This window comes from Panthera pardus, unplaced genomic scaffold, assembly GCF_024362965.1.
Source record: "Panthera pardus isolate Hobbes unplaced genomic scaffold, ASM2436296v1 HiC_scaffold_8, whole genome shotgun sequence".
NCBI lineage: Eukaryota > Metazoa > Chordata > Mammalia > Carnivora > Felidae > Panthera > Panthera pardus.
In genome coordinates this window covers 90975373-90998790 of record NW_026527013.1, presented here as the reverse complement: position 1 = coordinate 90998790, position 23418 = coordinate 90975373, and the positions used below count along the sequence as shown (strand labels likewise).

Genomic DNA, 23418 nt, shown 5'->3' with positions numbered 1-23418 from the left:
TTTTTATCCTTTAACAGGGTCATATGCAGAGCCAAGTGTTTAATTTTGATAAGGTCCAGTTAACACTTTTTCTTTATACACATTGTGCACTTGGTATCAAACAGGGCTATTTCCCTAGCCCCAGGTCTTGAAGAATTTCTCCATTTTTTTTTTAAGTTTTATATTTTCGTATAGTTTTTCTTTAATGTTTCAATTTATTCATTTGGAGAGGGCATTATTCTCTTATTTGCATGGTCCCCAACTCTCCCTTGTTAGCTTATTGTAGCTACTGTGTCTGTAGCCAAAGTGCATTTAAGTCACTATGGATTTAAAAATGAGAAACAGTGCAACAATTTTCTTAATTGTTGTAAAGGTGAGTTGTCCTGCAAAGATTATTTGAATGTCAAAAGTGATGGCAGGGATCATTAATCTTGTGTCTCAGCTAGCATCTCAGGTTCCACTGAATTAAGCTGAAATAAATCTCGACTATTTTTACCTTTTCTCTTCTGCTGTAACTAACAGTCATACACTGTCAAACCCTCCATGTTGGTTAACCTTACTCACCCTTAACACCTAGTCATGGACCCTCGTATAGAATAAAGCTTCAGCTCTTTACTGACCTTGGACTTGAGGAAATTCACATTACTGCCTAAGCCCTACAGTACTTTTTTGGCCCTTTATTCCTTCTGCTTTTTTTCCCCCCAGCCTAGAATGTTCTTTCTCAAGATGCAGCTTTCCAACTTCTTTCCTTCATGCACAAAGGTTTCTTTCCTTCATGTATCTCTTCTTTGTTCTCCTGCTTTCTCTCCATAGTTGCTATTTGCTGCTTCTGATCTTTCATACCATGTTGAATATATTACTCATTTGGCACCTATTTGACCTTAAATAGAGTGCTGTATAGGTGGCTGATCTCTTCACATTATAAATTCCTTCAGGGTAACAACAAAAAAAGCTGCCTCCATTTTTATATTTCTCACAGTTGTTGGTATAACAGGTATTCCATAAATATTTAAGTGAATGAATGAGTTGAAAAGAGAATACACTAGGTTCCATATGAATATTTAACCTTAAAGGTAAAACTCAAATATTTATATTTAACCTTTAAAGACTGCAAAGACATCAGATCAGTTGGCATTATGAGAATGGTAGGAACTCAAGAATTTATTGCTCAAATTTCTGTTGCAGAACACTGGTGAGAACTAAAGAACTTTCTTCTAGTTTGATCGTGATTAAGTGGGGGGAAAAATTAAATGGATCACCAAGTAGCTGTTATGTAAACTTTTGTTTCCAAATATTTTTTTCCTGTTAAGTAGAACTGTCAAATGTTGCAAAGTACAAGTTTATTCAGTATACCATTAATCATTTTGGGGGGTTAGGACTTGATTAACTTTACTAATGGTTAACTTGCAGAAATATGAAACAAGAGTGGGAGATAAGGGAACTCAGCTCTCAGGAGGTCAAAAACAGAGGATTGCTATCGCCCGAGCCCTTATCAGACAACCTCAAATCCTACTGTTGGACGAAGCTACATCAGCTCTGGATACTGAAAGTGAAAAGGTGTGGCCTCTGCCCTGATGTTCCATTTACTTTGTACAATAGTTTTTGTGCGCTATCAACTACGAAAAAAAGTAAAATTTTTCCCAAATTTTGTAAAATTATCTTATTTCCTAAACCAAAAATATTCAAAAGAAAAAAGCGGCATACATCACATTTTTAGCACAATAAAATAGAAATAAAGGGGGACTAATAAGATAATGAAAAACTAGAAAATAATAAAAGGGAACTAGTAAGTAAGAGAACTGGACAGAAAACTTAGATACCTGTGATTTAGTGAGAATCGGTTTTTATTATAATTAAAAAGAAAATACTTTTTAAATGCCATTTATGTAAATTTACATGCATTAAAACCAAAGACTCAAAGATTCAGAGATGAGAATATAAAAAGTAAAATATTCTTCTGTGATGGTGAAAGTTTAAGGTTTCTGTTCTGATTGATCATTAGATTGTGCAAGAAGCCCTGGACAAAGCCAGAGAAGGCCGCACCTGCATCGTGATCGCTCACCGCCTGTCTACCATCCAGAACGCAGACCTAATAGTGGTGTTTCAGAATGGCAAGGTCAAGGAGCATGGCACACATCAACAGCTGCTGGCTCAGAAAGGCATCTACTTTTCCATGGTCAGTGTCCAGGCTGGGACACAGAACTTATGAACTCTTGTTACGTCTTAAAAATAAATTCAAATTATAGCTTTCTCTGATTTAAACTAGAAATTGTTTTTTTACAAATCATAGAATTCAGATGTATCTCATAAGTTTTAGAACATCTGATTTGCTGCTGATACTATAGCATTGCAAATTCAGGAGTTACAAGTGACACCTGTCTTGATGAGGTATAAAAATGGCAGCCTAGCTGTTGTTATCAGAAACATACAGAGAAAAGACAAGTTCAAATAAAATAAAGCTATAGAGCTAACAGCACAGACACAGGGAAACTTCTTACTGTCCTGAATACCTGGGTAGATGACAGGATAGACTGGAAAATTTTCCAAAGAAAAAGGAAAAATATATTCATTGTTCCACTGCCTACTGTCTACCTTGGTGAGTTTCTAAACTATTCTTTTGGATTTGTTTTTTCCAAAACAATGGATTCCCAACTTTATCATCAAAGTCCAAGAGAAAATGAGATTCTTACACAAGCTAACTTCACAGGCACACATCTGTTCCTGTAAAATAAAAAATTGAACATTAATTAAAATTTTAACTCCATAAAAATTGCAGTTATCTCAAGGCTAATTTGAAACATTGGAAACAACAAAATGCTAGGTTCTCTATTACTTTTTATCACTAATCCTAATTTTCCCAGAATATGTTGAGATAGGGAAAAGAAATCTAGGCAACCTTTGTAACCATACGAAAAGGTTTTTCCTTAATTTTCCATTTGTTTATAATTTATTGAGGCACTATCCATTCTCACCTCTGTCACAGGCTCTTTAGGTAAATAAACTGCCCCAGCTCCGTTCCTCTATCTGTAACAAACCAGATCTTACCAAAGATTTTTTTCACATGGAACCATGTGGGTAGTGGACTAAATTTCAGATTAACCAAGAGAAGAATAGGGCAAGGGTTCATTACCCAAGTGGTGACTCAAAAGCCTCTGAAAATTTTACTACTACCAGTAGGGTTGAGACCCAGAAAGCTCTTTGTAAAAAGCATTACAGATGATTTTTACATCAGGCAGGTTAGGGAAACGTGTTGAAGTAGCACAGAAGAGGTTTCTCTGCAGGAGGTGAATAGTTTCTAAAATACCAAGTCTTTAGACATTATTTAACAACAGCAAACCAAATGATTCTAAATCCCATGGCAATGTAGTCTATAAAATTGTACTAATGAGGAAAAAGGGCCAAAGTACAGAATAGGAGGAAATATGAACTGTTAAGGATATATCCATTGCTAAAGAAGCCCACTCAACTTTTCACAAAAAAACAGAGGCCAGCTGGGTGGCTCGGATGAGCTTCTGACTTCAGCACAGGTCATGATCTCACGGTCTGTGGGTTCAAGCCCTGCATCGGGCTCTGTGCTGACAGCTCAGAGCCTGGAGCCTGCTTTGGATTCTGTGTCTCCCTCTTTGTTCCTCCCCCACTCATGCGCTCTCTCTCTCCTTCAAAAATAAATAAAAACATTTAAAAAACTAAAAAAAATGACTGTTTCTTCTATCAAGAAATGACACTCTCCCCCTCCCCCCCCCCGCCTTGAATCTACACTGCTATTGCAACTTATTTGGCATTTTATTGGTTAAAACAAGTGACATCACGTGACTTCAGAGCCTAGGCCTCAAGAGGTCTTGCAAATTCTACCTTTCTCTCTGGGAACACTCCCAATGCCAAGTACAGAAGTCAAGGCTAGAATACTGAATGATCAGAGACCATGTGGAGAGTGTCCCAGGTACCAAGTCGCCAGGGAGTGGGGGCTTTACAGCCTCATTCCATTCACCCTAGTGAATGCAGCCACATTAAACTACAGCAAGATCAGAAGAACTACCCAACTGGGCACAGTCAACTGACACCATCATGTGAAATAATCAATTGATTTAAGACCGTTAGTTTTCGGTGGTGTTGTACGCAGCAGCACCTAAGTTACATCAGAAAGTAGAAGGTCAAACAGGAATGGATTAGTTATCCAAACACCATACAAGAAGCTATAGGATTGACAGCTTTATTTTCTATTTTGAACAGCAGGGAAAAAAAACCTGTAAAATCCTGAGAATCTGATTCAACATTCAATCTTTTTAAAGTCACCAACTCTAAATATGTGCTTTCATTTTATATTCACAAACTAGTTATAATGAATTTTGATAGGTTTTTTGTCTATATGCATCATAGGGTATAAACCTCCCTCTAATTCTTATATCCAACAGAAATTCTACTTTTAAATGACCAGTAAATTGTAGTGGCCTTTCCCATCAAACAAAGCAGGCTTGTATCCCTGTGCTGAATGTGGAAGGCAATGACTTCACGGGGAGTTAGCATTTAATCACGTACTTTATATCCTTTGGCAACTAGAAAACGTTAAAGTGCTTGGAAGACAGACTCTACAATGATGGTCAGAGGATTTATAATCTATACAGGTACCAACAAAAATATGTGTAAGTTAAGAGTAAGACTTGCATTATTAAAAATTGTAGACTTGCATTGTTGAGGCTCATCTTCAACTTTCGCATGATGCTATATTTCGTTGTATCAATTTGCATTGCTACTGCATCAGAGGAAGCTTAAAAATCCTATTTTTATCTTCTAGGTGAGAATAGATTTAAAAAACGTGATTCTACCTATTTCTACATTTAACAAGTTTCCTTTAAATCAATATTCCTTTCTATCTCACATCAACAACCCACTCTCCACACCCGGTTTAATATTTTTGTAAATGCTTAATAAATGACTAGTCTCTAAAGATGGGCAGTGTTCATCAGCTGCATCATATCTTGGAAAGAATGAAAAACCAGCTGAACCAGCTTTTCTGCATCAGTTTCTGGGCAGGATTTCCAGGCTGTACTGGCCACATTAAACCTGTGAAGCACAAATAAAAAATGATTAAGTACTATACAAAAATCACAACACAAAGAGGCTCCAAATGGTGATGATGAACACAGCTGTGACCTTTACACCATCTGGTAAAATGCCTACTATCATACTTAGAAAATTCTGACTTCTTGTATTACAAGGCCCTGTATCAACTGACCACCCAAACCAAGACTCTGTCTCCAGAAGCAATGTTTTTAAAGCTTTCTAGGTGATTCTCATGTGTACCCAGACTTGAGAACACTGTCCTCCAAATGGAGGACCTCTTCAACTTCTACCCCCACCCAAAGCAACTTCATTGCTAATTAATAGTCATGCTGTTTCTTTCTGTTCCTTATAAATATCAGGCTCTTTCCTACCCCACGACCATATAATTTTGTTCACCAGCAAAGTCACTGTGAAAACGTTAAGTGTATTCTACTTATTTAGAAGGCATTGTTACAGGGCTGGGGATACAACAACAGACAAATCAAAACCCCTGTTCTTCTGGGCTTATATTCTAGGAAGGGAAGAAAGAGAACATACAAATAAACATGGATACCCACTGGATGGTTATGAGTGTTCTAAAAAAAAAAAAAATGCAGCAGGTATGTGTGAAGGAGGCACAAGGGCTATTTTAGACCATCAGAGAAGGCCTCCCCGACCAGAGCAAATTTTAAGCAAATACCTGTACGGACTAACGGAGTGATCCCTGCATGTTATTTCAAGGAAGAGTAGGAGGCAGAGGAAATCACAACCACAAATGCCAGGAGGAGGGAGCTTGCTTGCTGTACTCCAGGTACAAGAAGGCAAGGGTGGCTGCAGTAGACTGAAAGAGGAGGAGAGCTATAGAGGAAAGGTCAGATCTGTGACTGAGAACTTGATCAGACAGGATCTCACAGGAGGACTCTGAATTTTACTGTGAGTGAGATGAGCTCTTGGAGAATTTTGCGAAAAATGATAGGACTTGAGTCACATTTTTAAAAGGGCATCAGGGCTGTTGTGTAGACAGTGGTCTGTAAGAATGAAAGGGTGGACCCAGAAGACCACATGAGAACCTGTTGCAATAACCTCAGTGGGAGAAGATGGTGGCTCAGCCCGGGTGGTGGCACTGGAGGTAGCAGGCGGTGATCGGAGTCTGGAGAGCTGCTTTCTTGGCATAGTATTAATTCCTTCTCATCCCTAACATCTCAACTTCCCTGTTGCTCTCTGACCACACTAAGTAAAGCGGTGCTCGATCTCGCCCTCCCCACCAGTGTGTCTGTATTACCACATCAGCTTGCTTTCGCTTCCCAGCACTCATCACTACTTATCTTGCTTATTTGCTTCTGTCTCTCTTTCCCCAGGAGAAAATAAAATCTCTAAAAGCGAAAATCTGGTCTGTCTTGCATCCTGAGCACCTAAAATGCTACAAGTTTCCAATACATATTTCCTGAATGAGTGAATGGATGTTCTGCCCCAGGATCGGGACTTCCAAAGTCAGAGAACTTTTGTGTCTGGACTGAACCCTTGTCACTGCATGCAATACAAGATCCATACTTGTCAGGAAATATGTTAGAATGCTTATGCTCTGTGTCTGATCATGATTTTAGACCGTAGACCCTTTATATGAAAACATAGTAAGATCTATGTTGAACCTTTGTAATTTAATCTTTAATTTGTACATTCATGGACATAAACTAAATACTATGGGAATAAATATCTAAGGACTTAGATGCTAACAAATATAAGTACCACTGGTATAAGACTATATGCACAGGTCACACTTGACACGGAGGCAGAAGAGAACATTTTGCAGAACAACCCTGACTGTAAACTCTTTTTAAAAAGTTAATGAAAAAAATAAATTACAAACTGAAATATGTCATACATATTATCAGTCCAATTGTTCACATTCCATCCGAAGCCCCCAATCCATCTTATTCACATAGTGCTAAATGTGGCCACATGATTTTTTACAAAGCCCCCCAAGCTCTCAAAGATCTCTGAGATGGCCAGACTATATGGATGAAGACCTTGCAAGCCATTCTCCCAATTTCATATTACCTTATTCTCCACCTAATAGGTTTTAGTATTTTCTTTCTCATTCTTTCCACAAACATAAATCAAACCTCATCTGAAATTGCATCTGAGCTGGTAAAACATTCTTTTTTGGAATATAAATTAATTTACCTAGTCTCTTATCTTGGTCACATTAGTACTGTTAGGACTACATGAACCACCACATATTTATAGGCAATTACATTTTATGTGTTTTATTACCATAAAACACCTTGCCCAGAATATGTTAATATGTGTACTGAGATTTAAGGATGATGGCAGTATATCACTGAGTCAACCTAAATTGGTGTTCTGCACAAAATGCCTAAGGGACTGATTTGACCAGTGTCCCAAAAGCAGGATAGAGAAACAAACACACATTAAATGCCCACGTGGTAAAAATAATTACCTATGTAGCGAGTGGCAGATGACAACACAGTCAGAATTACAGTGCAAGAAAGACATTCAAAAGACAGAATAAAAGCTTTCTTACTCTGTAGCACAGCAAGAATGAGAAGAGCAGTCTCACCTGTCATCTCTGATGTGGTAGAAAAATCCATAGCCATTGTGTACCATGGGAACCACCACTCCCAGGACTCTTGAATACCCAACCAGACTTGTTGAGAGAACAAAGTTTCCACCTCCTCCACTGTATGCCATAAAGAGAGGATATTTTACTAGGCTTACAGAAACTTACATTACTTCAGAAAAGCTTTTAGGGTCCCAGAGGTGGCTCAGTTGGTTAGGCCTCCTAGTTCAGGTCAGGTCATGACCTCTCGATTGCTGAGTTTGAGCCCCGCTTTGGGCTCTGTGCTGACAGCTCAGAGCCTGGAAGCTGCTTTAGATTCTGTGTCTCCCTTGCTCTCTGCCCCTCCCCTGCTGGCACTCTGTCTCCCTCTCTCAAAAATGAATAAATGTAAATTTTTAAAAAAGCTTGTAACCTTCAGAAAGAAGGAACTGATTAAGTTATTAAACACTACATTACATTATATTACCTTTTGGAGAAAAGTGGGTCTGTAAAGAGTTCTGGAACTGGAAGATCTTCCTCTTTTGCTATGAGTAAAAGACCTAAAAGATGACGGTCAAATCCTGCAATGAAACCCCAAGTATTAAGCTAGAAAAAATTTTTCAACATGAGAGAATTTTTTTTAAGTCAGAATAATTCCAATGTAAGTACCTTTTCCAGCCAAACAATATTTCATCATTTTATCATGTTTTGCAAAAGCTTGTAACATCTTTCGCTGTCGCTCAAGAGGCTGTGTTAAAAATCAAGACACATTTCAATAAACTTTCAGCAACAATAACAACAAAAAAACCTGAGCTCAATATAGTTAGGATGCGGGTCATCTGAGAGAGAAAAGATTTCTAAAAAGACCTTTAGACACATGCTTCTATTTATTTTCCTCACTTCTATTGCCTTTTCTTTCCTATAGGTCCTGCATCTTGATTATTTCTTTCCCAGAACAGGAAAAACAATAGGAACTTGTGGGCAGCACTGAAGTGATACTAACAACTGTCAAGACAGAAACAAGTAGGATTTCAATACTAACACACAGTTGTTCAAAATGATAAGGAAGCAGTTCTAGGACACTAAAATAAATTAACACATACATAACTATGTCTATCAAAACTAAAGAAAAAAATACAATACCAAAATACCAGGGGGAAGGAACTACCCTATCGTCTAAATGCTTCAAAAATAAATAAATAAATAAAGTATAGGGGTGCCTGCCTGACTTGGTTGGTAGGAGATGTGACTCTCGATCTCCCGGTTGTGAGTTCAAGCCCCAGATTGGGTACAAAGATTACTTTTAAAACAAAACAAAAATATAAAACAAAACTGTTCTGGTTCCAACACATTAAAACAAGAATCTGTGATTTCAAAAACGTTCAAACACATTAAGAAAAGCTTCCTTTTAAGGCACTTTGGGAAAGTCTTCACTTTATTGGTGTTATCTCAAAGGCAGATCGACAATAGTCAAATACTCATGGTATTGAAGACACTTTGCTGAAATACCAATCAAAAGCACAATGAGATACCACCTCACACTTGTCAGAATGGCTAAAATCAACAACTCAGGAAACATATTGGCAATGATGCAGAGAAAGGGGAACCCTCTTACACTTTTGGCGGGAATGCAAACTTGTGCAGCCACTATGGAAAACAGTGTGGCGGTTCCTCAGAAAGTTAAAAATAGAACTACTCTAACAACCCAGAAACTGCACTACAAGACATTTATCCAAAGGATACAAAACTACTGATTCAAAGGGGCACATGCACCTCAAAGTTTACAGAAGCACTCCCAACAATAGTCAAATTATGGAAAGAGCCAAATGTCCACTGACTGATGAATGGATAAAGATGTGTGTGTGTGTGTGTGTGTGTGTGTGTGTGTGTGTGTGTGCGCGCGCGCGCACACGTGTGTGTGCCTCTCTCTCTATATATAGAGAATATTATTCAGCCTTCAGAAAGAACAAACTCTTTCCATTTGAAAAACATGGATGGAACTAGAGTGTATTGTGCTAAACAAAGTAAGTCAGAGAAAGACACATACCATATGATTTCACTCATATATGTAATTCAAGAAACAAAACAGACCAACAAAGGGGAAAGGAAGGAAAAATAAGATAAAATCAGAAATGGAGGCAAACTGTAACAGACTCTTAACTAAACTGAGGGTCGCAGGAGAGGAAATGGGGGGGAGGGAAATGGGGGAGATGGGGGAAATGGGTGATGTGCAGTAAGAAGGGCACTTTCTGTGCTGAGCAGTGGGTGTTCTATGTAAGTGATGAATCACTAAATTCTACTCCTGAAACCAATACTACATTATATGTTAACTAACTTGAATTTAAATAAAATCTTAGAAGAGGAAGGAAGGAAGGGAGGGAGGGAACCAACTTTGCCTAGAAACAGACACAAATGGACTGCTTCTCAGGTCCTTCCTGTTTCATATTCTTCCAAGTACATACTTCATTAGCAAATGAATGAATGCTTCAAAAACTTTCAGAAAAAAATATGTGAAAGTATTTTACTGATCCAGGAGAACTGAAGCCAAGGGGTTCGTTATTCAAGGTCTAAGGATCCTTTAAACAAGTAAATAAATACTGTGAATTTCTTGTTTTTCAAATACTCACACTAGTAGAGGGATCCTGCATGGACTGGCACCACCTGACTGCTTCTACTGTACATGACCTCACAGTCTCTGTGCGGCCATGATAAAAGTATCTGGTCATGGCAGTTTCATAGCAGCTGCCAGGGCTACAAGAAAAAATGAAAATACAAGGATGTGTCACAAGAAAGAAAATGCTCAAACATCATCCAAAGAAAGCTTACGTAATAAAGCTGGCTTTGGTCAGAGACTAAGTTCTGTAATACAGACCACAGTCGAGACTTTCAATAACAAAGAGACTATTTTCGGTATCAAAGAGCAAAAAAGTATTCTGATCAACAAGGCCTGGTATTAATACGGGCTGTTTCCAAGGCTTGGCTGCTCTGAGGTTATGTACACTGGAGTGTGTGTGGTAGGTGGCCTGTAAGATGCACCCACAGTGATCCCTGCCTCCTGTTATTTATGCTCTGGTGTAACTCTTCAGATGGGAGTGTGAGAGGGACCTCATGATTTGCTTCTACTGAAACGAACAGGACAAAGGTGATGTCATTTCTGAAATAAGGTTACAAAGAGATCTCACTGCTCTCACTTCCTCGATACGAGGAAGACAAGCTGCCATGCTGGAAGGTGCCCTACAGTGAGGCCCAGGTAGCAAGAAACTGAGGGAGGCCTCTGGAAAACAGCCTCGGAGGAAATGATCCCTGTTAATAATCACATGAGTGAGCCTGGGAGCAGATCCCTTCTGAGTACCTTCAGATGAGAAAAGAGCTGAATGACACTCTAACTACAACCTCAGCAGACTACTACAATTGTATTTACCCACAGACTACAAAAATTCTAACTCAAAAGGATACATGCACTCCAACGTGTATAGCCCCAAATGTCCATCAACAGATGAATGGATAAAGAAGATATGGTATACATATACAATGGAATGTTACTTGGCCATCAAAAATAATGAAATCTTGCCATTTGCAACGACATGGATGAAGTTAGAATGTAAGAAACAAAACAAACAAGCAAAGGGGGGAAAAAAGAGAGGCAAACCAAGACAGACTCTTAACTACAGAGAACTGATGGTTACCAGAGGGGAGGTGGGTGAGGGGTTGGAGATTAAGGAGTACACATCTTGTGATAAGCATTGGGTATTGTATAGAAGCTTTGAATCACTAAATTGTACACCAGAAACTAATACTACATTGTGTTAACTGGCATTTAAATAAAAACTTAAAAAAAAAAGGAAAACACTACAAGAAAATACTATAGACCATTATCCCTTTACGAATATAGATGCAAAAATCCTCAAATTAGCCAACCAAATTCAGCAGCATATTAAAAAGGACAACTCACCATGCCCAAATGCAATATATCCTAGGAATGTAAGGGTGGTTCAACAAATGAAAATCAATCAATGTAATACACCTTATTAATAGAATGAAGGATAAGTCCTAGAGTAATTGAGACAGAAAAGCATCTGACAAAATCCAACACTCTCCAGTAAAAACGCCCAGTATACTAGGCATAGAAAGAAACTTGCTCAACATGATCAAGGGCATTTATGAAAAACTCACAGCTAACATACTCAAAAGTGAAAGACTGAAACCTTTCCATCTAAAAGGAGCAATATGACAAGAATGATTCAGCATAGTACTGGGTGTTCTAGCCAGGAGAAAAGAAATAAAAGGCACCCAAATTGGAAAGAAAAAAGCAAAACTATCTCTATTTACAGACAACATGATCTCATATTTAGAAAACCCCAAAGAGTCCACAAAAAATTGTTAGAGGAAATAAACAAATTTGGCAAAGTTTATTTATTTTTTAATGTTTATTCATATTTGAGAGAGAAAGCTCGCACGCGCATGCGTGAACGGAGGAGGAGCAGAGAGAGAGGGAGACACAGAATCTGAAGCAGGCTCCAGGCTCCGAGCTGTCAGCACAGAGCCCGACACAGAGCTCGAACTCATGAACTGTGAGATCATGACCTGAGCCAAAGTCAGACGCTTAACTAGTGAGCCACCCAGGGGCCCCCGGCAAAGTTTAAAGATACAAAACTAACACACAAAAATCAGCTTCATTTCCATACGCTAGCAATGCATAATCTGAAGAAAATTAAGAAAACAACTGCATTTACAACAGTGTCTAAAAGAATAAAATACTCAAGATTAAACTTAAGAGGCAAAAACAGTATACACTAGAAACTACAGAACATTGCTTGAAGAAATTTTTAAAAACATAAATAAATGGAAAGGGATCCTGTGTTCATGGACTAAGACTTATTATCATTAAGGTGACAATACTACCCATAGCAGTCCACAGATTCAAAACTCCCAACATTTCTGCAAAAATGGAAAAACTAATCCTAAAATTAATATGGTATTTCACAAAGAGCCAAGAACTGCCATAACAATCTTGCAAAGAACAAAGGTGAAGGACTCACCCTTTTGGATTTCAAAACTTACTACAAAGCTACCATAATCAAAATAGTATGGTATTGATATAAGAAGAGACATACAGACCAATGGGATAGAATTGAAACCCCAGAATTAAACCCTTACATCTATAATCAATTGATTTTAAACAACAACATCAAAACCATTCAATGAACAGCCTCTTCAACAAATAATGCTGGGAAAACTGGGTATCCACTTGCAAAAGAATGACATTGGACCCTTACCCCACAAAACTCCTAGAAGAATATGTAAGGGGAAAACTTCATGACATTGGATTTGGCAACTATTTCTTGAATACATTGACAAAAGCACAGGCAACAAATAAAAAAAAAAAACAAACAAAACAGATAAACTGGACTTCAAAATTAAAAACTTGTGCGTCAAAGGGTACTATCAAGAGAGTGAAAAGAAAACCCACAGAATGGGAGGAAATATTTGCACATCACATATCTGATAAGGGTTTCATATCCAGAATACATAAAGAACTCTTACAATTCAACAACAAAATGGCAACCCAATTACCAAATACACAAAGGACTTTTATGGACAGTTTGCCAAAGAAGATATACAAATGGATAATTAACATATGAAAAGCTACGCAACCTCATTAGTCAATAGGGAGATGCAAATAAAAACCACCATGAGATACTACTTCACAAATAATAGAAATAATTTTTTAAATGAAAAATTAAGTGTTGGCAAGGATGCGGAGCAACTGGAACCCTTACATATTGCTGGTGGGAATGTAAAATGGTATAACCATGGTAGAAAATAGTCTGGCAGGTGCTCAAAAAGTAAAAGAATTATCATGCAACCCAGCAATTCCACTCCTAGCTACAGACTCAAAAGGAAACTAAAACAGGGACTCAAACAGATACTTGTACGTGAACATTTACAACAGTATTATTCACAAGATCTAAAACATAGAAACAACCCAAGTGTCAACCAAGAGATGAATGGATAAACAAAATGTGGTATACTCACATAATGGAATATTATTTAGCCATAAAAAAGAATAAAGTTCTGATTCTACAACATGGATGAATCTTGGAAACATTATCCTAAGTTAAACAAATCAGACACAAAAAGACAAATTCCACTTACATAAAATATGTGTATGATTCCACTTACATAAAATATCTATAAAAATAGGCAAGTTTTGGGGCACCTGGGTGGCTCAGTCAGTTGAGCGTCCGACTTCGGCTCGGGTCACGATCTCGCAGTATGTGAGTTCGAGCCCCGCATCGGGCTCTGTGCTGACTGCTCGGAGCCTAGAGCCTGTTTCGGATTCTGTGTCTCCCTCTCTCTCTGACCCTCCCCCGTTCGTGCTCTGTCTCTGTCTCAAAAATAAATAAATGTTAAAAAAAAATTAAAAAAAAAAAAATAGGCAAGTTTATAGAGACTGAAAGTAGATTAGATTACCAGGGGCTGAGGAAACAGTAGGAATGAGAAATTATTTTTCAATGGGTACAGAGTTTCTGTTTGGGGTGATGAAAAAATTTTGCTATAGACAGTTGTGATGGTTGTATAACATTATGAATGTAATTAATGCTGCTATATCATACACTTAAAGGGGCACCTGGGTGGCTCAGTCAGTTAAGCATCTGACTTCAGCTCAGGTCATGATCTCACGGTTCGTGAGTTCGAGCCCCACATCGGGCTCTGTGCTGACAACTCAGAGCCTGAAGCCTGCTTCAGATTCTGTGTCTCCCTCTCTCTCTCCTCCCCTGCTTGCGCTCTGTCTCTCTCTCCCTCAAAAATAAATAAAAAACATTAAAAAAAATTTAAAAAAAAGAAAAAAAATGACTACAATGGCAAGTTCTATTTTATATATTTTACCACATTAAAAAAAAGATACTCAAATGCTTAAGGCAAATAGTAACAGTGTATTGTAAGGCTTCTAACATATGTAGAAATATAATGTTATGACAACAACAGCACTAAAGATAGGAGAATCAAAATAGAAACATTCTGTTTTAAGGTTCTTACATTATACTTCAAGTGGAAAATGTTATTTAAAGGTAGACTCTGGTAAGTTAAAGATATGCTTTATAAACCCCAGTTCAACTATTAAAAGCAAAACAAAACAGTGTATCTGACAATGGAAATAAAAGGGAACAAGTGAAAAAAAATGAATTCAAAAGAAGATGAGGGGCGCCTGGGTGGCTCAGTTGAGCTTCTGACTTTGGCTAAGGTCATGATCTCACAGCTCATGAGATCGAGCCCCGCGTCGGGCTCTGTGCTGACAGCTCGGAGCCTGGAGCCTGCTTCGGATTCCGTGTCTTCCTCTCTCTCTGTCCCTAACCCACTCGCATTCTGTCTCTCTCTCAAAAAATAAAATAAACATTAAAAAAAAATTCAAAAGGGGGCGCCTGGGTGGCTCAGTCGGTTAAGCGTCCGACTTCAGCTCAGGTCACGATCTCCTGGTCCGTGAGTTCGAGCCCCGCATCGGGCTCTGGGCTGGTGGCTCACAGCCTGGAGCCTGCTTCCGATTCTGTGTCTCCCTCTCTCTCTGCTCCTCCCCCATTCATGCTCTGTCTCTCTCTGTCTCAAAAATAAATAAAACGTTAAAAAAAAAAAAATTCAAAAGAAGATGAAAAAGAACAAAAATCAGATATGATAAAAAGAAAAGAAACAGCAATATGGTAGACTTAAACCTATCATTACTGATAATTATATTAAATATAAATGACCTACATATCCTATTTAAAGATACATATTCTCAGGGCGCCTGGGTGGCTCAGTCGGTTGAATGTCCCACTCTTGATTTTGGCTCAGGTCACGATCTCATACTCATGAGATCAAGCCCAACATTAGGCTCTGTGCTGGGCGTGGAGTCTCCTGTTTTTTAATTTTTTTTTTTTAAAGTTTCTTTATTTCTGAGAAAGAGTGAGCAAGAGTGAGTGAGCATGAGCAGGGGAGGAGCAGACAGAGGGAGACACAGAATCCGAAGCGGGCTCCAGGCACCGAGCTGTCAGCACAGAGCCCGATGCGGGGCTCGAACTCGCGAACTGCGAGATCATGACCTGAGCCGAAGTCATAAGCTCAACTGACTGAGCCACCCAGGCGTCCCTGGGTGTGGAGTCTCCTTAGGATTCTCTCTCTCTCTCTCTCTCTCTCTCTCCCTCTGCCCTTTCCCATGCTTACAGGCAGCATGCTCTCTTTCTCTCTCAAAAGAAAAAAGAGAAAGAAAAAAAAAAAAAGGACACATGTTTCCTGATTAGATTTTTAATTTTAATGCTTATTTATTTTTGAGAGAGACAGAGCACGAGCACGCACATGAGTGGGGGAGAGGCAGACAAAGAGGGGGACACAGAAACCACAGCAGGCTCCAGGCTCTGAGCTGTCAGCACAGAGCCCGTTGCGGGGCTCAAATTCAAGAACGAAGAGATCATGACCTGAGCCAAAACCAAGAGCTGGACAGTCAGCCAACTGAGCCACCCAGGTGCCCCTGGATTTTTTTTTTTTTTAACACTCAGCTGACTGACCCGCCCACATGCCCCTGGATGTTTTTTAAGTTTTATTTATTTATTTTGAAAGAGAAAGAGAACAGGAGTGGGGAAGGGGCAGAGAAACAGAGAGGGAGAAAGAGAATCCCAAGCAGGCTCCACACTGTCAGCGCAGAGCCAGATGCAGGACTTGAGCTAACTGTGAGATCATGACCCGAGCCAAAACCAAGAGTCAGGCGCTTAACAAACTGAGCCACCCAGGTGTCCCTCAGACTGGATTTTTATTTTTTTTTAATTTTTTTTTTTTTTAACGTTTTATTTATTTTTGAGATAGAGACAGAGCATGAACGGGGGAGGGGCAGAGAGAGAGGGAGACACAGAATCAGAAGCAGGCTCCAGGCTCTGAGCCATCAGCCCAGAGCCTGACGCGGGGCTCAAACTCACGGACTGCGAGATCATGACCTGAGCTGAAGTCGGCCGCTTAACCGACTGAGCCACCCAAGCGCCCCAAGACTGGATTTTTAAAAAGCAAGATCAAGGAGCTTCTACTTCTGCTTAAGATTTAAGAAAGTCTCAACATACCATTTCTCCAATCCTAAAAATTAGTAAAGACTGGATAATCTATAAAATCATGAACACATCAGGAAACTGAGGCTACAAGAAAACCAAGTGATTTGAATTCCAAAGAACATAAAACCCCTCGTAGAACAAAACAGACACTTCAGAAGTATTAAGGTTATGAAAAACAAGACTATGAAAAGTGTCACAGATCAAAACTCTAATATACTAATGATGTTAAGTCCCAATTAGGACAAGGTGCTACTTGGGAGAAAAGTCAGGAAAAACAATGGGGAGGAGTTAGGATGGAATAGCTATGGTAAAGATATACCCTTGGACTTCAAGATCTGAAAATGGAAAATGAATGGTCCTCACCGTCCATGAAGTCTGTAATAGGCCAGCTGAAGTGCAAGCTGAATAAATGTATCAGGGTGAAGCCTCTTCTTCTTGGTTAGTTTTTTGCCAAAAGATGTAAAGGCATACGCCACAATCTGCAGATCAGATGCCTAACAAAAAAAATTAAATGGGAAAAATGAAAAATCACCTAAGAATACCCCAAAGATAACCAAATCATCATTTGCATCAATCATTAGATATTAAATAATAAAGGTATCAAAGCTATAATTTAAAATGTTTTATGTTGTCATGCTTGGATGGTAGCCAAATTTTTATATACGGTAGTTAAAAGACAAAGCATCAGTTTCTAAGAAAAAAAGTTAAAAAAATCTACCTGCTTGAGATATTGGGCTTCAGCCTGTTTAATGTTGTTTAGGATTTTATCATCCACAGTGAAAACGAGCTCCTCTGGAAGTGATATATCCCGTACTCTTTCTGAACCCTGAAAATAAGGAAGACTTAAAAATGCTCAAAAAACTACCAGGAAAAAAAGGATGAAATATTTTTTCTGACATACCTTCCATCTTCCTTCATTCTCTAAAATTTTCTCATCAACATAATGGCTGACGTTTACTACAACCATCCCATCAACAGGAGCATGCTAAAATGAAAATATACAAGATACTGAATACTTTATGTAAACTTAAAATTTGACCCAATATTTCATTTTCAATTTCCCTGCCCTTCATTCTTAATACAGAATAAACTGCAAAATTCAAATGCTTCACCTAGTAAGAATATATGGCATAATAAATGACTGCTATATTTTATCTGCTGCGAAAGAACAAATACTTAAAGCTGGAAGCACCTAATTAGAGATCCTTAGGTAATGATATTTATACTGGAAGTGAAAGCAGGTGTATGTGTGCAGTGCTAAGATATTCTGAAATTTTAAGAGCACTGTGCAAAACACAAATAAGGCTGGCAAACTTTCTGAAGGCAAACTGAGCATGGATGCAAATTTTTTAGGTGAAGACATAGACCACTAGGTTGAGTATCAAAAAGCATAACAATTTTGTGTTTATGTCTACAAAACTGTTCAGATGTGGCAGAAATAATTCTCAACCTTTAAGGAATTCTGGAAAGATGGGCTGAGTTACAGGGGTATTATGGGTTTGACAACTATATTTAGAGAAAGGAATTGCAGCTAGTGAATTTTTCCATCATTTACTATGGGGGACAAACTTTATGCCTTCTTTTTCCCATGTCCTTTGACAATTGCATCAAATAGTTTTTATTTTTCCTCCATGTTACTGCTCCACTTTAAACAGTTACCATTCATGAACTGTATGTGGTACTACCAGCCTTGGAGAGAAAGATGGGAGGCTTAAGATAGGAACTGAGCACACTTGGACCCAGTTTCAGAGGGAGTTAGGTATCGTAAATATCACCCTAACATTACAGAGATCCGCTGCCCTCTCGAACAGCCCAGTGGAGCCTAGAAGTACAGATGAATACTGTTACCAACTAGAGAGCAGCCTCAACATGAGGAAAGGCTCCTGAGAGAGTTCAGAACAAGATGCATGAACAACTCATCCCACCTGTCAGCAACAGCACCCATAAGACTCACAGATCAGTGACAAGCACATTTTCTAACTGCATCTTGCAACTTTACAAGAATTTTTTATTGGTATCACATAATGTTTCATTTGAGGAAATACTATTAATTTCTAACTCTTTTACTAGAGCCAGTAAGAAAAAGCAAGACTGGAGGATAAAAGTCTCTTTGACTTATAATTCTACCCTACCCATCTCATGGTAGAAAGCTTATCATCTATTTTTTAAAAGTTAGGAACTATGAAAACTTTAAATGCTTTCATGACGTTTTATCTATTAATACAGTTTTAACTTCCTTTTCTTTTTATTTACGTGGAGACAATATGTGTAACGTATTGTTTAGGAATGAGGGCTTTGATTCGGAGTCCAAACTCTACCATTTCCTAGTTGTTCAAGTGTTGAAAAGTTACTTAATTTTTTAAGTAATCTGCCTCATCTGTTAGTGGGGATAATAATCACAGACTTAGTGAGAAAAATGATTTTAATAATGCTTATAAAGTACTTACTACAGAACCTGGACCACAGCAATCATCAGTAACTGCTGTTATTATTTAATAACTTTATTATATGCTTCCTTATGTGCCCTTCACAAAGCCCTAAAACAAAGCCTGTATAGAGAAGACAAAATAGTTGACCCCAGGATTTTAAACCCCAAAAGGGAAATGTAATTAACTGCTATAATCACAAAAGTACATATTCAAGTACCAATGGAATACAGCAGCGACATGGCTTTGGATATAGAAGAGACCAACTTTTAGAGTATACAGATGAACAACACTGACCTCTCATGCAATCAAAAATCCATATATAATTTTTCACTACCCATAACTTAATTACTATTGACCCGAAGTCTTGCCAATAACATCAACAGTCAATTAACATGTTCTGTGTTATAAGTATTATATCTACATTCTTACAATAAAGCTAAGAGAAAAGAAAACGTTGAGAAAATCCTAAGCAAGAGAAAATACACTTATTGTATAGTACATTAGTAGAACAAGGCACTACACATCTCCTCATTCCCACCCAAATTAGCAAAGCTACCCAGGAATGCAGGAAACCTCCTTCCAAGAAGATTCTAGGGGAAGGCAGAGAAATGGCGAAGAGAGAGCACCATTACCCTTCTCGCTAGGTTGCTTGCTCCCCTGACCCCTCTGCATGGTTCTAACTCAGCTTCTGCTTGTGGCAAGTGCTGGCAAGTGGCTCCCAGCAGTATTAGTTTTCTACTTCAGAGAATTTTCAGCACCTCAGACAGCATTCCTTCCTGCCCTGAGCTCTGCAGCCCAGGTTCCTGCCTGGTGGTATCCTGCCCCAGATATTCTCCTGGACCCGTGGCACGGAGAAAGGGTTGGAAGGAGTGCAGATTATCATTCTGTGGTTCCTGGCCAACTGTGGCCAGGCCAACTGTGGACAATGACTGGCCTCCAGTTCCTCTGCTCCTTTCAGTTCAAGACCTCAGTGAACCAAACTTTGCACAGGTAGTGAGGTGAGGACTGCCAGGAGCACGTAGAAGCCCTGCTGTTCCAGCCTTCCCAGCATCTCTTCTCTATCTTTCCTTCACTTTTAGTCATTTGGCAACTTCTATCTTATTTTTCAATCACAATATAAAATATATACTTAAAACAATTAAAAAATAAAAATAAAATATATACTTTTAAAAATCCATGTATTTACACCCACACAGTTGAAACCCATGTTGTTCAAAGGTCAACTGTATACACTCTATTAATGATATTTTACATAGGTGAAATTGTTTTTTTCTGTAATCATCTCAGGTTACAAGGGAAACCTACATGGAATTTTAAAATAAGTGGGTATTAATAAATACACATAAAACATGTCCATACACTTACTACAAGAAAACATCTCATTTGTGCTGAGATGTGTGTTTATTTTGAGAGCAATATTCTTCATTTAGAGATGAAAAAACATCATTAAAGTTCTTTTCATCCTGAATTTGAGCAAGTATCAAGAGTTTAGTGCTATTAGTAAAAGTCAAAGTAGTGCAAGGAGTTTTTTGGAGGGATTTGAGGGTTGAAAGTGTTGATGAGAATAATTTACCCTTATGTAACAATATAACAACCAGTTTGAACAATATAAAATGAAACAAAATTCTCAAAATAAGAATAGGTAAAAACTAGAAAAGAATAACTGCTCCATTGAGAGATGAATGGATAAAGAAGTTGTGGTATACATACTCAATAGAATATTACTACTTTGCCATAAAAAAAGAATGAAATCTTGCCATTTGCAACAACATGGATGGAGTTAGAGAGTATTATGCTAAGCCAAACAAGTCAGTCAGAGAAAAGACAAATACCATATGATTTCACTCATATGTGGAATTTAAGAAACAAACAAACAAAAATGATCATAGGGAAAAAAGAGAGAGAAGCAAACCAAGAAAGAGACTCTTAACTATGGCAAACAATCTGCTGGTTACCAGAGGGGAGGTGGGTGGGGGTAAGGGTGAAATAGGTGATGGGGATTAAGGAGGGCACTTGCAAAGAGCACTGGGTACTGTATGTAAGTACTGAATCACCACATTGTACACCTGAAACTAATAGTACACTGTATGTTAACTGGAATTTAAATAAAAACTTGAAAAAAAGAAAAGAATAACTTTAAGCCACCCATATACAAATGGTCAATGAAACTATTAAACCAGGGGAGAGAACACACATAAGAGGAAACAGTGAGACTAATACTAAGGTCAGAATCAGTACACAGGACAAGACTGTTAAGAGATGGAGGCAATGTCAGAATATGTACGAAGAAGGTAATCAACTGCAGCAGACAAGTCAAGAGAAAGAGAGAGGAAGACACTAGGAAGTAGTTAGCTACTATACAGAGGATAGTTTCCGGGGAATAGAAAGAACTCAAGAAAATGGAGGCAATTAACAACAAGTATTTTGTCAACAATGAATCCCAAGGAAGATAAGAGACAAGAAATCTTTAAAATGACTCACAACAAACTTGCACTCTGATGAGGTACTATAATAGACATCTAGTTTATTACCTGCTCATCAACCCTTCACCCTCTTCTGAGATTTATTTTTCTATAGGCAACCACCACATATGCTGTGGTGGTATGAATGAGAGTGATTCTACCCCCTAGATTCCAAGGTTTAACATGTGACCCAGGCCACACAAATGAGAGCACCTGATTCCTCAGAATGGGCACATGGTAGACAAAGGCCAATCACAACCAGTGAGCATTATTCCAAGGACTTTTGCTGGAACCACTAGGATGGTGGAGGCGGTGTGTGTGTGGGGGGGAGGGGGGTGTTTGGTGTGCTGGCCATTTGCATGAAGAACGCTAATCTCTGAAGTGATCTGTGAATGTGAAGACAAGACATTGTGGGTACAACGACCACATGGGATGGTCCACCTGAAGTCAAACACAGGAAGTAGTGTAAAAAATGAAGAGGGAAATTTCTAATAAAAGCATTTGGACACTGGAAGTCAGCCTTACCCAAATTCAGCTGTACCCTTATGCCAACAAATACCTTCTTAAGCTAATGCCAGTATAATTTAGGTTTCTGTCACCCAGCACTGAATACTGATTAACACAACTATTGAACGCAGATCAACATAACAGGTCTTTTTAGTATTGTATAGTCGCTAAATGCTTCTGGAGGAAGGCTACCAAAAACAATCTACCTCATACTACTTTATAGCAAATTACGTATTTTATGAAAGGTCTTAAAATGAGATTACAAGTGTATGCTGCAACTCTGACTTTGATTGATTTTTTAATTTTCTTGGTTTATAGACTTCTTGAATGGCCATCAGAAAATGGCAAGGTAGAGCTAATGAAGATGATCAAAGGAGAATAAAAGAAACAAGTTTTTTCTTTTTATTATGAAGAAGGTAAAAAATTGTAGAAGCATCACTTTAATATCTACAGTGTAAATAAATGTTCCAAGGATCATGTGCCATTTTAGGAAAATAATAATTCCTGGGTAAATCTAGAGATATATCCACATATATCTCTCTGTGCACAGAACATACACATAATGCTCTATCTTTTTTTTCAATGCTTTTATTATCTTTATCTTTGAGAGAGACAATGTGAGCAGAGTTGGGGCAGAGAGAGGAAGACATAGAATTCAAAGCAGGCTCCAGGCTCTGAGCTGTCAGCACAAAGCCTGATGTGGGGCTTGAACTCACGAATCATGAGATCATGACCTAAGCCGAAGTCAGAGGCTTAATTGACTCAGGTACCCCAATGCTGTATCTTTTAAAATAGGTTGTAACTCTCAACCAACAGGTAACAGTGGACTTCAAGACCTTCAAAACTCTTTAAAATCCTTAACCACATAAAATACACGCAAATTCCACTTTGCAGATACACGTCAAACCGTCAGCCTTACTACGAATAAAAATAACTTGTCCTATACTCTGTCTTCACTGGAATTTATAACTAAGCCTTTTAGTATAATGTTACAGAACTACACAAGTGTTTATTTGACCACAGCACAGCCTAACTACTATAGTTTATTGCCACTAAATGAACCTCAACAATTGAAAGGAAAAGTAACTTTAGTAGTTTACTTACATCACAATTACAGCCAAATACTCCATTGGAAAAGGAAATCAAGTTATAAGATTTGTCTCCCCAGCGTAATGTTGGATCTCCTGCAAGAATCATTGCAGTTACCTAAAACAAATTCAATGTTTTAAAATTAAAAGAATTTTAATATTAAAAGGTATATAAGAATTTATACCTTAAACGTGTATATACACACACACAAACACACACAAAACCCACTTTTCCTCTTCAGGTAAACCAAATTTAATAAAATGATAATAATTATACTCAAG

The 23418-nt window shown here is 38.2% G+C and overlaps 2 protein-coding genes across 10 annotated transcripts in view; one reads left to right on the top strand and one right to left on the bottom strand.

The window, feature by feature from the left end:
- Positions 1-6560, top strand: part of ABCB4 (ATP binding cassette subfamily B member 4) — a 79458-nt gene extending 72898 nt beyond the window's left edge. For 3 of the 8 annotated variants that reach the window (XM_019443194.2, XM_019443196.2, XM_053896937.1), the window contains 3 exons: positions 1390-1536; positions 1982-2155; positions 6378-6558. In XM_019443194.2, the coding sequence (XP_019298739.2) occupies positions 1390-1536; positions 1982-2155; positions 6378-6467 (411 nt within the window). In that variant the 3' untranslated portion in view covers positions 6468-6558. Of the gene's footprint in view, positions 1-1389; positions 1537-1981; positions 2236-6377 lie in introns of those variants that run through there. The other 5 variants (XM_019443198.2, XM_019443199.2, XM_053896935.1 and 2 more) reach the window with 4 other exon arrangements.
- The window catches only part of CROT (carnitine O-octanoyltransferase), a 47820-nt gene continuing 28575 nt past the window's right edge, over positions 4174-23418 (bottom strand). For both annotated transcript variants that reach the window (XM_019443203.2, XM_019443204.2), the window contains exons 10-18: positions 23153-23254; positions 17552-17635; positions 17369-17476; positions 17014-17144; positions 10207-10330; positions 8249-8327; positions 8067-8160; positions 7601-7720; positions 4174-5040 (exon numbers count right to left, since the gene is read on the bottom strand). In XM_019443203.2, the coding sequence (XP_019298748.1) occupies positions 4920-5040; positions 7601-7720; positions 8067-8160; positions 8249-8327; positions 10207-10330; positions 17014-17144; positions 17369-17476; positions 17552-17635; positions 23153-23254 (963 nt within the window). In that variant the 3' untranslated portion in view covers positions 4174-4919. The remainder of the gene's footprint in view (positions 5041-7600; positions 7721-8066; positions 8161-8248; positions 8328-10206; positions 10331-17013; positions 17145-17368; positions 17477-17551; positions 17636-23152; positions 23255-23418) is intronic.